The sequence below is a fragment of the Coturnix japonica genome, chromosome 22, assembly GCF_054131305.1.
Source record: "Coturnix japonica strain WE chromosome 22, WE-NBRP24, whole genome shotgun sequence".
Classification (NCBI taxonomy): Eukaryota; Metazoa; Chordata; class Aves; order Galliformes; family Phasianidae; genus Coturnix; species Coturnix japonica.
The window spans coordinates 5,499,571-5,511,173 of record NC_140684.1 but is presented as its reverse complement, the minus strand read 5'-3'; the positions used below and the strand labels follow the sequence as shown (position 1 = coordinate 5,511,173).

Sequence of the window (11,603 nt, the reverse complement as noted above, 5' to 3'; positions counted from 1 at the left end):
CCCCATCTCCATTCACACCGAACCCCCCCCCCCAAAATGGGCCGGTACCGGGGAGGTGGGGGAGGGGCGGGGGGACACGCTCCGCTCATTGCGCTACAGATCCGCAGAGGCACTTTCGCCACTCGTTACAAAATCCATCCCCTGCCTCTATCCGTTCCCTCTCGCCCCCTGTGTCCCTTCTGGAGCAATAAAGGAGATCGGCGCGGTTGGAAGCAGGTGAAGAGAGGGGGGGTGAAAAGCAGCAGGAATAGAAGGAATCTGCGGCCGCGGATCAGTAGATAGCTGTGCCCAGCGGCGGCCGGGACAAGATGGCGGCGCTAAGCAAGCAGTGAGTGCGGGCCGTAGCGGGGCGGTGGGGGCTGAGGGGTCAAACTGTGCTTATTAAAAGCACACAGTGACACATGGAGGCGGTGGGGGCGGCTTTGTGGTGCTCAGGGGGACGGTGTCACTCCAAACAAGCAGAATCCCTTCAGGGTTTGAGCAGGAACCGCCGTGATCCCGGTGCGGCCCAACCGGCACCTCAGCTGGGCCGCACAGGGACAACCTCAGAGGGATCCGCGTTCGGAGCTCAGGGCTGAGCGGTGTGATGGAGGTTGGATCCAGGGCCTGGTTGTGTCCTCACTGCAGCCTTTCAATACCTGAAGGGAACCTATAACCAGGAGGGGAGGAAACTCTTGGAAAGGGCTGACAATAGCAGGACACGGGGAAATGGATTTAAGTTAAAAGAGGGAAGGTTTAGGTTGGATGTCAGGGGGAAGCTCTTCACTAGGAGAGTGGTGAGGCCCTGGAACAGGCTGCACAGGGAGGTTGTGGATGCCCCGTCCTTGGAGGTGTTCAAGGCCAGGTTGGATGGGGCCATGGGCAACCTGATCTAGTAAAGGTGTATGTTTGGTGGCCCTGCCAGGCAGGGGGTTGGAACTACATGATCCTTGAGGTCCCTTCCAACCCGGGTCATTCTGTGATTCTGTGTGCCCTGTGATGTCACTTGGATACAAGTTCTGGTTGTTTGACTGTGATGTCACTTGGATACAGGTCCTGGTTGTGTGCCCTGTGATGGAGGTTGGATGCAGGTTGTGGCTGTTTGCTCCAGCTCCTCCTGTAACTTGGTAGCATCTATTGCTGTCCAAAAGAGTGGCTGGCAAGTGAATGTACAGAGCAGTGTGTGGGTCAGTCCTCTGCGAGTTGAAGAGCAATTGTTTCTTCCTTCTCTGAGGAGGGAAGGAAGAAAAATCATTTAGGGAAGGTATTTGTGGCTGAATTGAGGAAGATGGATGGTTTTATCCATAAGCTTTGTGTGGAAAAAGGCAATGGTGGCAGTGAGAGAAGCAGGTAGGTGTATGGGGAGGCTGTGTGCTGCCATCAGCACTGCCCAGAGCTGTGTGCTGTACATTACAGTGCTGCTCATCCTCTAGAGTTTTGAGTAGGAGACCTCTGTTTTGGAACCTGCTGTTTGTGTGCAACATGAAAGATAACTGTGTGTTTTTCCCCTAGGTATGGGCTTATTATGCCCAAGAAGCTGCAGCAGAAGAATCTGGCTTCCAACAAGCTCTCAGTGTTTGCAGATGACTCTGATGATGAGGTCAGTTCAGCAGTTTTCTTCTGATACTTGCACCGTGTTCTGTAGGTGATTTGCTTATAACCCTGTTGCACGCATCTGCTGATGGCTGTTGTACTGAGGGCCAACCATTTGGGCACGGGTGATTTGTAATCCTCCAAGCACTCCATTCTGCTAATAGGAGATCACACTATGTACAGGATTTCCGTGATCACGCACCTTATCGGTGCTTGATGGCGTATGACTCTATTGTTATATTTCATATATTTCTTCTATATTGCCTTTATTTATTGTTGTTAAGGTGTTACATTGAAAATATTTTCTACTTGTTCCAGTAGAGGGGGCTGCACTCCAAAAATTACACTTCAGGATGGACTATTGCATGGAGTGCACCCGAGAACTGGCTCAGCATTTAGGCTGGTTTGGGTGCTTACAGTTACCTGTGTTCGTAAATAGAAGTTCTGAAGAATTTAAAGGCAGTGGCTTTGTAGTCTGTGGGTAAAGGGTAGGAACTCAGAGCTGTGGAGGTGATCTGTCTCTACATGGAGAAGTGCTGAGGTTGCAACCTCTTTTTCTGTTTCTGGAGATGAGGTTGCAGTTTACTGATTAGAATCAATCAGAACTCGTCTGTGATAGCTTAATCATCATGTCATTATGTGCGTGTTGTACCTTTTTTTACCCAAAGCCCAGAAAACATAGTTTTGATTGCGTAGCTGCAAAGAACAATGCTAATTAAGCATCAAATAATATTTGCCAGTTGCTAGTTCCTATAACCAAACATTTTAAATGTATTTTAATGGACTGGTCACTCTTATGTTTTGTGACAGTAAGCCCAAATCTAACAATTGCCAACTTCTGAGAGAGGCTGAATCCCATTTGCTGCTGCTGAAGGCACTGGAGCTGCCTTTGTACAATGCATGAGAGGGCTGAGGGCTTCCTAGTGATACTCAGTCAGCCTCAAATGTGAAACTGCAGCTTATATAAAATGCAGAGGATGTGAACGTGTCTGATGTGCCATCTCCCACCTCACACAGCTGCATCCCCAGCGCCGTGTGGAGGTGTCCTTCTGCTTCAGCTCACAGCTGGCAGAGAGACATCCCTTTGAACGCAGCTGATAGGGATGATAGGATCCGCTGCTCTCTGGGGCAGCAGCACTTTCCTTTCCTGTGGCAGTTTGGGATTTGGTGTCTTTCTCTACATCCAGGAATGGACTCTGTGTTTTCCAGAGCCCAGAACAAGCTTCAGTTGATCAGTTGTCATTAGAGCTCAAATGGTAGAGCTGGAAACCCTCCTGGCTTGGGGGGATGGATGGACTTGTTTTATTTTTCCACTTCTTTATTTTCTCTTTTTAATGTCTAAACACAGTAGTAAAACAATGAATGATAACAATTCTAATAGTAATAGTAACAATGGGTGATGCTCCAGCTAACTTGTACTTAGCAGAGCAAGTATTATTCCTGTCAGGAAAGCTGACACTCGCTACCAGAGCCTTAGAGGCTCTTAGAAGTTGTCATGTGCGTTGGTGTGGTACATCCCAGCAAAATGTAATAATCTCATAACTGCCTTTATCAACCAAGGCTCGTTTTTAAAAAAAGCAAAATTACTTTATTAGTTCCATAATAATTTCAGAGCTTTCGAGATAAGGAGCTGCGTTTGGGAGGGGTTTCATTTCCTGTCTGCTTGCTTATCGCTCACAACTACATCTCAAATGTCTGCAGATTATGTATTTTTAACTGAACTCTAATATAAAGTTTGTGCTGGGAAATCTGCACACCTGGCTCAGGCTCTGATTATATGTGAGATACCAAACTTTTGCCTCCTTCTTTTCTTAATGCTACTATGTGTGTTTTATTAAGGAGTTTGAAATGGGACTGCAGCAAAGTACATTAATGGGCCGTTAGTCAGCAATGAAGGTGTTCCTTGGGTTAGTTCATAGCAAGCAGAACATCTTGGATGGAAATCTTGTTGAGATGTTTTTCATCAGTATTGAATGGGACAACCAAAGCAGGTCGTTGCAGTTCTTCCTGGCTGCCGTAGTTCTGAGTTACCTGCTTTCATAAGGAGGGCTTGTTCCTGTCTTTAGATATAGAGGGAAGGTTGTCATCCTGCAGAGAGCTTTTAGTAGAGGATAGGCGTTGCATGAGCAAAATGAGATGTGAGAAATGAGCTTTCACTTTGCTTTATTGCTACCTGTGATATATTCATTTTCTCCACAAATATTACCTCCTTATTCACACGCTGTGTTCTCAAGAAGCAGTGTGTCCCTTTTGCTCTGCCTTCTGTTCTACATTTACCATTTGGTTGGGGATATCCCTGTAAAGTGAGATTCATTTTACAGCATTAAAATGTCTGAATTGAACCAGAATTACCTGCACCATACTGAGCAACCTTCAGAACTGATCTATTGCTTCGGGATGACAGTATAGATAAAAACCAGAATGCACACAGACCACAGTGGGTGCTCAGTGCATTTGTTTTAGTGACCCTCCAAAAGAAAAGAGGAGCAGTGGAGCAAATGTAAGGAGAGAAACTGGAACTGAAAGGAAAATGGTGATGGGTTGTAGACCTGTTTTTGGTTTTGCTTACAGTTCCTTTCAAAACAAACCCAAAAAAACACAATGTCTGAACAAAAAGAGCACTGAGCAGTGGTAAGGACTGGGGTTCATGCAATACAAGGAGCAAACAGACTGAGGGGCTCTGGCAGAGATCTCTGAGGAAAGGAAAGCGAAGAAATAAGTGTGGAGGAAGCATGGAAGAGCAGAAATGATTCGAAGAAAGTAAAGCAGTTCTGCTGTTTCTCCTAATATGAGCAGCAGAATGTATTATGGGATGAACGAGCGACTGGTTTCATTGAAACAAAAGGAAGTTGTTGTTTTTGTCCGGACAGTGTGTGATGCAGTTGTGGAAGCTGTGGCCAAAACTATAAGTGGGCCCAGAAATGGATTAGTCAAACGAAGGGATGCTCATGGTGCCCAGCAGTGGTCCAGGTGGGTTGCTGGAAGCTGGGAGCGTGTGCCAAGGAGAGTTAGTGCTGTATGGGCTTGTTTTTCATGTTCTTTTCTCTTTAAGAACTGGGAGAGAACAGTGAAAGTGCTCATAGACCCTTTGTTTTATTTCTTTATTTGTGGTCTTTTTGTTCACATCAAAGCTTTCTGCCCTGGCCTTGTAGGGATGCTGGACTCTCGAGTCCCGTTTTGAAGTTTGTTTGCATGGTTTCTATGTGCTTTTACAGGAGAGGGTTAAAGTATCTTTTCCTTCCAGCAGATATTAAAACTACAAGCTTTGTGCTTTGGAAGAATAGCTTGAGTGCACTACGAGTATGAGACAGATTGCTGAGCTTACGGGCCTTTAATAAATGGGCAGTTGATAAGTAAAAACAATACAAAAGAACAGGAAGTTCTCATCTGTCAGAGCTCAGGGCACAACAGGAAATTGTCAGCCATAAACCTTTAGGGAAGGTGTTTGTTTGTTGTAAACTTGCTGCCATTCTAAGCAAACATATCGCAGGTGGGCTTCCTTATGAGTGTGTGTGCAATAATGAGACTGTATATTACTGCTGTTTGTTTCATCTTTGCAGATCAACACATTTATCTCAGGGGGGCAGACAGGGAAAACGTTCTATGCAGTGTTTCAGATGTTTTGGGGATGCAGTGTGTTCTGTAAATACAGCTGTAGTGTCTGTTGTCTTGTGTGGAGTCTGTGCTTTCTGTTCTCCATGTGCAGAGACTCCATAGGGCTCAGTACCATTATGGAAAGCCAGTGTGAGCATCTCAGAACTGTTGGTGAGGGGGGTTGGAGCTGGGTGAGCATCAAGGTCCCACCTGCCCCAAACTGTTCATGGCAGAGAGAACAAGGCCTATCATTTATGGTGAATGTGCTTAATAAACAGCACTATCTGCTGGTTGAAGAAAGAGATGTGTGCTCTAGTTCAGCACTAATTAGGAGACAAAACTAAAACTCATCCTATCTGCTCTTTGGTTCTTGCTCTGAACACTGTTCTCATCCTGCTGTCAGTAAGAATTCCTGCTCAGCTCTGTTCCTTCTCTGAACCAATATGTACAAGTGTGTTGTGAGCAGCACTGAACTGTGCCTCAGATTGTTGGAGATACAGTAATAAAATCACTGAGAAGATTTATCCTCCCTAATAGAAAGATGCTACTTATGTAGCTGTTAGTTACAGCAGCAGAAAAATCACCTGAGCTGCGTCAATGTGATTAATTTTATTTCTGCAATCTTTCCTCCTTGCAGCCATCTGTTGGAGAAAGTCTTCAGAAAGAAGCGCTGAAGAAACAGGCAATGAAGCAGGTGAGGTGAAGGATCTTTGTGCCTGTGGCAAGCGGGGAAATTACTGTCTTTAATTTCATGCTTTGTTCTTGTGTCAGTTCCCACCTCACATTTTCTGTTTTGTTTTGTCTTGGTTTAGACAAAATTGGAAATCCAGAAGGCTTTGTCAGAAGATGCTACAGTTTATGAGTATGACAGTATCTATGATGAAATGCAGCAGCAGAAGAAGGAAAGTAGCGCCAAGCTGTTATCGGGGAGAGACGAGAAAAAGGTCAGTGCTTGAAAATGTGTTCTGTCTGTCCTAGCTCTGTCTTATCTGTGCTTGGAGTAACTTTAACTGCTTAACTTCTAAGCTTTACCAAATGGGTTCTGTAATGGGGCATATGAGTTTTGTGCTCGAATGCTGTTACCTAAGGTAGTAATGTGCAGCAACTGTGGTAGAATTCAGTTAACCAGATACTTCAGAGTCTTGATCTAGTAGTACTCTGGAAGCAGGATGTAAGTTTCCCACCTCACTTATGATGTATGGCATATCTTTCTGTATTTTTTAATCCCCCTAAAAGGGAATTACAGTTTATATAAGATTGTTGTTAGCGTAAGAGTGTGTTAGACTTGTTTCTGTTACTTTTTTTTCCCCTTTCGACATCTCCAGCAATCCCAATTTGTGTTTTCTTAGCCACCTTAATTATCTCTCGGTGTTACACCTTTTATTCCTTTCTCTTTTAGCCGAGATACATCCACAATATCCTTAAAGCAGCTGAGATTAGGAAGAAGGAACAAGAAAAAAGAATGGAAAGGAAAATTCAGAAAGAGCGTGAAATGGAGGGAGGAGAATTTGCTGACAAAGAAGCTTTTGTGACTTCAGCCTATAAGAAGAAGCTGCAGGAGAGAGCTGAGGAGGAGGAAAGAGAAAAAAGAGAGGCGGCTCTGGAGGGTGAGACTAACACTGACCCAGCTGAATTCCACTTAGAAGGAGTATGACCTTGTAATGACACACAGTACTGTCATCCAGTCTTTCTCTGAGCCTTGGTATGGTTTAAATATCAAAAAGGAGAAGATAGCAGGTACAGAATTGGGGCCCCACTTTCCATCTGTTATTTTCCCTTGTCCAGGTTATTGAAGGAACATGGGAGGCTCCTCCGTTTGTGTGTCAGCACTGTTGGGGTTTTAATTTTTGAGAAAGGGTCAGTTGTTGAAGGAAGACTTGTAATAGCCTGGGGTACAGTGATGCTCACACTCCCTAACTTCACATAGTACATAGGATCTCATAAATAGGCATTGAAATAGGACTAAAAATAGGTAGTAGAATAACAAACAAGGTAAAATTGATCAAGGTGTAGCCTCTGGCATTTTCAGCATCTAGAATAAGATAGTCCAGGTTGGAATGGATTTCTGAAGGCCATCTGTCTCAGTCTGCTGCTTAAATGCTGACCTACATTGTGGTCAGATCAGCTTGCTCAGAGCTTGTTCCACTCCAGGCTAAAAACCTCTGGGGATGGAGATTGCATAGATTGCATTCTTGTTGCTGTCTTTACCAGTTGTGAGTTGTGTCTCTTGAGTATTTTTGGCACAGTAAATCTAGCCTTGCTTTTTTTCCCTTAGCATACCTGGATGTGACCAAACAGAAGGATCTCAGCGGGTTTTACAGACATCTCTTAAACCAGAGGGTAGGGGAAGAAGAGGTGCCAAAATGCAGCTTCCGTGAAGCCAGGTATGATGCGGTTCGGAAAAGCTTTAGATATAAAACAGCTTCTGCATGGATGTAGTTTCATGCTTATGGAAATATTGCAAGAAGCAGACAAGGAATGCTATAAAACACTGATTGGGGTAAAGTGATTGGTTGGTACAGATGCTTAATTGAATGATTTGGAAAATGTCCAGTGATCATCAGTTGTTTAAACTATAAGACAAAAAACCATGGAGGACAGGAATACAGTTAAAAAGTATCAGAAGACTGTCATGCTTGTAATAGTTCGTATTATTCTAACCTGTATTTACTTTGGTTTGCATAATATTTTGCAATCTGCATGAAATTGCCTATGTTGAATCACGAGGAAGGAAAAAGGTAACATAATGGGCAGTGAGAAGCAAGTCAAAGAAAGATGATTTTGGTATTAACTTCCTGAAAAAAACCATGTAACTATGACTTTATATTCATCCCACATTTGTAGGTTCATGAAAACAACAAATTCAGTGTTAATGCTGTGATAAAAGGAAATGAATCAAATAAACTCTGGAAGTTCAGATGGAGTACTTTAAGATCTTAATATATACACAGTCCAAGGCAAAGTAATGAGGTGAAGCTGAGTTATTTATTTAGTTGAGATGGTGAAATCCTGTCCTGTAGATAAATATGTTGGAGTGGGTATATGTTCATTATATGCAACAAGTGATCATTTGTAATGGTTAATTCAGGTGAAAATTCACTTGGGATAGTCCTCAGACCTCAGTCTCACTGAGTGTTTGCTATTGCAAAGAAAATGCAGCTTTCATCAAAAGATGTATTAAATCTGAGAGTGGATTATTAGAAAGAAAATCCTTACATTAAGGATGTGCTCACAGTGAAGTTATTCTGCTGTCTGGAATAAGGGAGTTGTAGATTATTTGCTATAAGGATATGCCACGCATTGGAAATAATAGGAAAAAGTAATGTAATCGAACTAAGAAATAAGAGCTTCAGGGTATATTTAAATATTACTCTTTCTTATGGTGGTACTGGGAAAGCACATCTGGACTTTCACATCTCAGAACTTGCAGCACTTGTCAAAGGTGGATCACTTCAGGGACTGGTCATTTTTAGCGTCTGAAAGTGAAGTAAATTAATCCTGTTATTGTCTGTAGACTTCACACATCAAATATTTGGTCTAACTAAGTGGTGTGCCGATCCATACCAGTTTACCACAGAGCATTATTACAGCTGTATGGTTAGGAGAGCTTGTATGGAATGGAACAGGTATTTCCTTACCAGTCAGGAGAGAGTGACAGAGCACAACCTTTTCTGCCTAATGCCCAAATTTGTCCTTCATGGATCATCTTTTTGATTTACAAATCTGCCAGCTGTTAAAAAGCACTCAGTTTTGTTTAGCCACAAGGACGAGATCTTCAGAGCTACTGGATTAAAAATCTACTCATGGAAGCCTCTATCAGTGAAACATCCAACCTACTTATTCTTTGAATGATTATCTGACACGAATAGGGGAAAAAAAATACAGAGGAAAAAAATGTGTTACTTGCCAGAAAGCACATACAAGAATGCAAATCTTCTGTTCGTTAGATAGAGACTGCAGATACATAACCATACTCATCTTTTAGATAAATCCATCAGCGTGCCAATGGACTAGATGCAGGTCTTTGATAGAAACTGTTTATGCTAGGTTCCTGGAACCTGAGCTCCAGTTAGATTTGCTTCCATAGACTTTGCAGCTGCATCTTTTGTTTACAGTCCTCCTGAAGTCCTGATTAGCCTATAGAGAAGTCTGAGCAATTTCAGGTTGTGTAATGTTTTCTTTTTTCCTCTTTTTTAACATAAAAAAACAATGTAGGATAAAGGAAGAAAAATCTGACAGTTGTGATGAATCCAGCCAAAGGAACAAAGGCCCGTACGAAAGACAAAGACTCAAACCTTCTGCTAAGGAAGAAGATAATCCAGATGCTGATACTGACTTAGAGGAAAGTGATAGCAATGATGAGAAGAGACATAAGTCTGTTAAAGTAAGTTCGAAAAAGAAGAAAAGGAGAGCCTCCTCTGGGAGCAGTGAGGAGGAGACTAAACGTCACAAGAGCCAGAGGCATTCCAGGTCACCGAGTTCATCCAGTGTGGAGGAAGAGCTGCGCACTAAAGACCAGACAAATCATCTTACAAAGAAGGGAGAGAGCAGACCGAGCAGAAGGGGTTATGATGAGCAATACAGGGAAAAAGACTATCAGAGAAGTAGGACCCATGAAAGGGATCACCAGAGGGAGAAGGAAGAGCGACACAGACATGGAGATCACAGTGGTAAAGATTATTACAGAAGAAGGGATGAGCAAGATGATAAAAAGGAGAAGGAAAGAAAAGAGAGGGAGGGGCATGGTAGAGAATGGAAGAAGGCAAAGGAGAGAGAGGAGAAGTACTCAGAAAAGGAACGAGAAAAAGAAAGAATAAGAAGTGGTAAAGATAGATCCAGTGACAGAGAGAAGGAGAGAGGAGAGAAATTCAGAGAGAAGGAAGAACACTCAAAGGAGAGGAGAGAGAAAGGTAGTAGTGGGGAAAAGTACAGGGACAGGAGGGAAAGCAGTCCTGCAGCTATAGAAAAAGGTGACTCTGATCTGGAAAAGGAGAGAAAAGGAAGAGACAGAGAGGTGGATGAGAAGAAACGCTCCAGCTCTGGGAATTTGTCTGAGCGGAAACGTAAGGATGGAGAAGGGGAAAAAGAGGAGAAAGAACAGACACAAAAACCACCTGAGAGCATGAGCAAATTTGCCAAACGGAGCAATGAAGAGACTGTCATGTCAGCAAGGGACCGCTATTTGGCAAGGCAGATGGCACGTGTGGGTGCTAAATCTTACATTGAGAAAGAAGAAGATTAGTGGCGCTGTAGTGGACAAAAACTCTTGGTTTCCCAACCAAGAGGAAAATCCACTGCTTCATAGACACTTGTACAGAAGAGTATCCTAGCTATTTATTTTTAGGTTTCATAAAATACGTTTTATGTGCTATGATAGAACATCTTTTGAAATGGATTAATGGATCACTTGATGCACACCCTCTATCAGCTTGTGCAGTCAAAGTATTAAATTTGTCTAAATCAGCCCAGCTTTGTCTTCAGTATTTTTCATCTGAAGATTCTGGGGAGTTATGGGAACGTTGAACAGCCTAAGGTGAGAATGCTTCCCATAGGCAGCTCCTATTCTCAGCAGATGGAGCAGAATGAACTCCTAAGCTCTTGATGCTTTGAGAGTCTCAGCCCGTACCTGGAGTTATCAGTGCCCAACAATGCTCATAAAAATCAGAAACACCTGCAAAAGAAGGGAAAATGGCAACAGGACAGCCTGGATAACAATCAAGGGTATCCCTATGTAATATGGTGTTTTGTAAGCTCATGCATATTGACATATGGATTTTGTATATATGTTTGGGTTTGGTCTTAGGGACCTGATGTACAGAAATAAAGTGTAAGGTACATGTCCAATGTGTGGGTCATTTTTAATGCTATTATACTGGTAATGTCATCCTTTTTTTCGCATGTGAAATAAGGCATTTCAGTCCTTTGTATGTTTTACATTCATGTCTTCTTGTTCTGCTGGAGGTAGTATTTTAGGTGTGTCAATCTGTCCATCCATAAGCAAGAAGTTATCCCTGCACTATAACTTGCTAAGTAGGATGTCTGACAACAGTCATAGTTTTTAGGTTGTGTTCTCAGTGCTTTTGACAATGTTCTTCCCTGCTTTTTTTTTCTGATGTTCATTTATGTACTGGAAATACTAAGTCATGAACCAGTGATGGAGCTCCTGGTGGGAAGACAGGGCCAACCCAGGGGAACTCAGGTGCAAGCAGTTCACCTGAGTGACCAGGAAGGGGTGAAGCTAGGATCCATCCCTTCCCAGTCCTCATTTAAGGGCTGGCAGCGGAGGTGGGGGTATCTCTTGTTGGAGATCCCTGCCTACCTGAGACCTTCCAAAGGAAAGCAGCTCTTTTCCTTCATTTCTGCCTCTGTGGATGCTCCTGTTCTTCTACAGTATTTTAGGATGTTGGACTGCTGTGTTTTATTCCTCTTCCAGATCA

At 43.2% G+C, this 11,603-nt stretch overlaps 1 protein-coding gene across 1 annotated transcript; it reads left to right on the top strand.

The window, feature by feature from the left end:
- The first annotated feature begins 299 nt into the window (after nt 1–299).
- NSRP1 (nuclear speckle splicing regulatory protein 1) lies at nt 300–11,010 on the top strand. The gene is made up of 7 exons (XM_015880782.2): nt 300–328; nt 1,492–1,579; nt 5,804–5,860; nt 5,979–6,110; nt 6,566–6,773; nt 7,442–7,550; nt 9,382–11,010. The coding sequence occupies exons 1-7, from the start codon at nt 309–311 to the stop codon at nt 10,406–10,408; spliced, it is 1,641 nt and encodes a 546-aa protein (XP_015736268.2). The 5' UTR covers nt 300–308; the 3' UTR covers nt 10,409–11,010.
- The last annotated feature ends 593 nt before the right edge of the window (nt 11,011–11,603 follow it).

Excerpts from the sequence above, each read along its gene's own strand:
- NSRP1 (XM_015880782.2), top strand. The coding sequence starts at position 309 with ATGGCGGCGCTAAGCAAGCA. Across the intron at positions 329-1,491 it reads ATGGCGGCGCTAAGCAAGCA|GTATGGGCTTATTATGCCCA; the intron begins GTGAGTGCGGGC and ends TTTTTCCCCTAG. Across the intron at positions 6,111-6,565 it reads CGGGGAGAGACGAGAAAAAG|CCGAGATACATCCACAATAT; the intron begins GTCAGTGCTTGA and ends TTTCTCTTTTAG.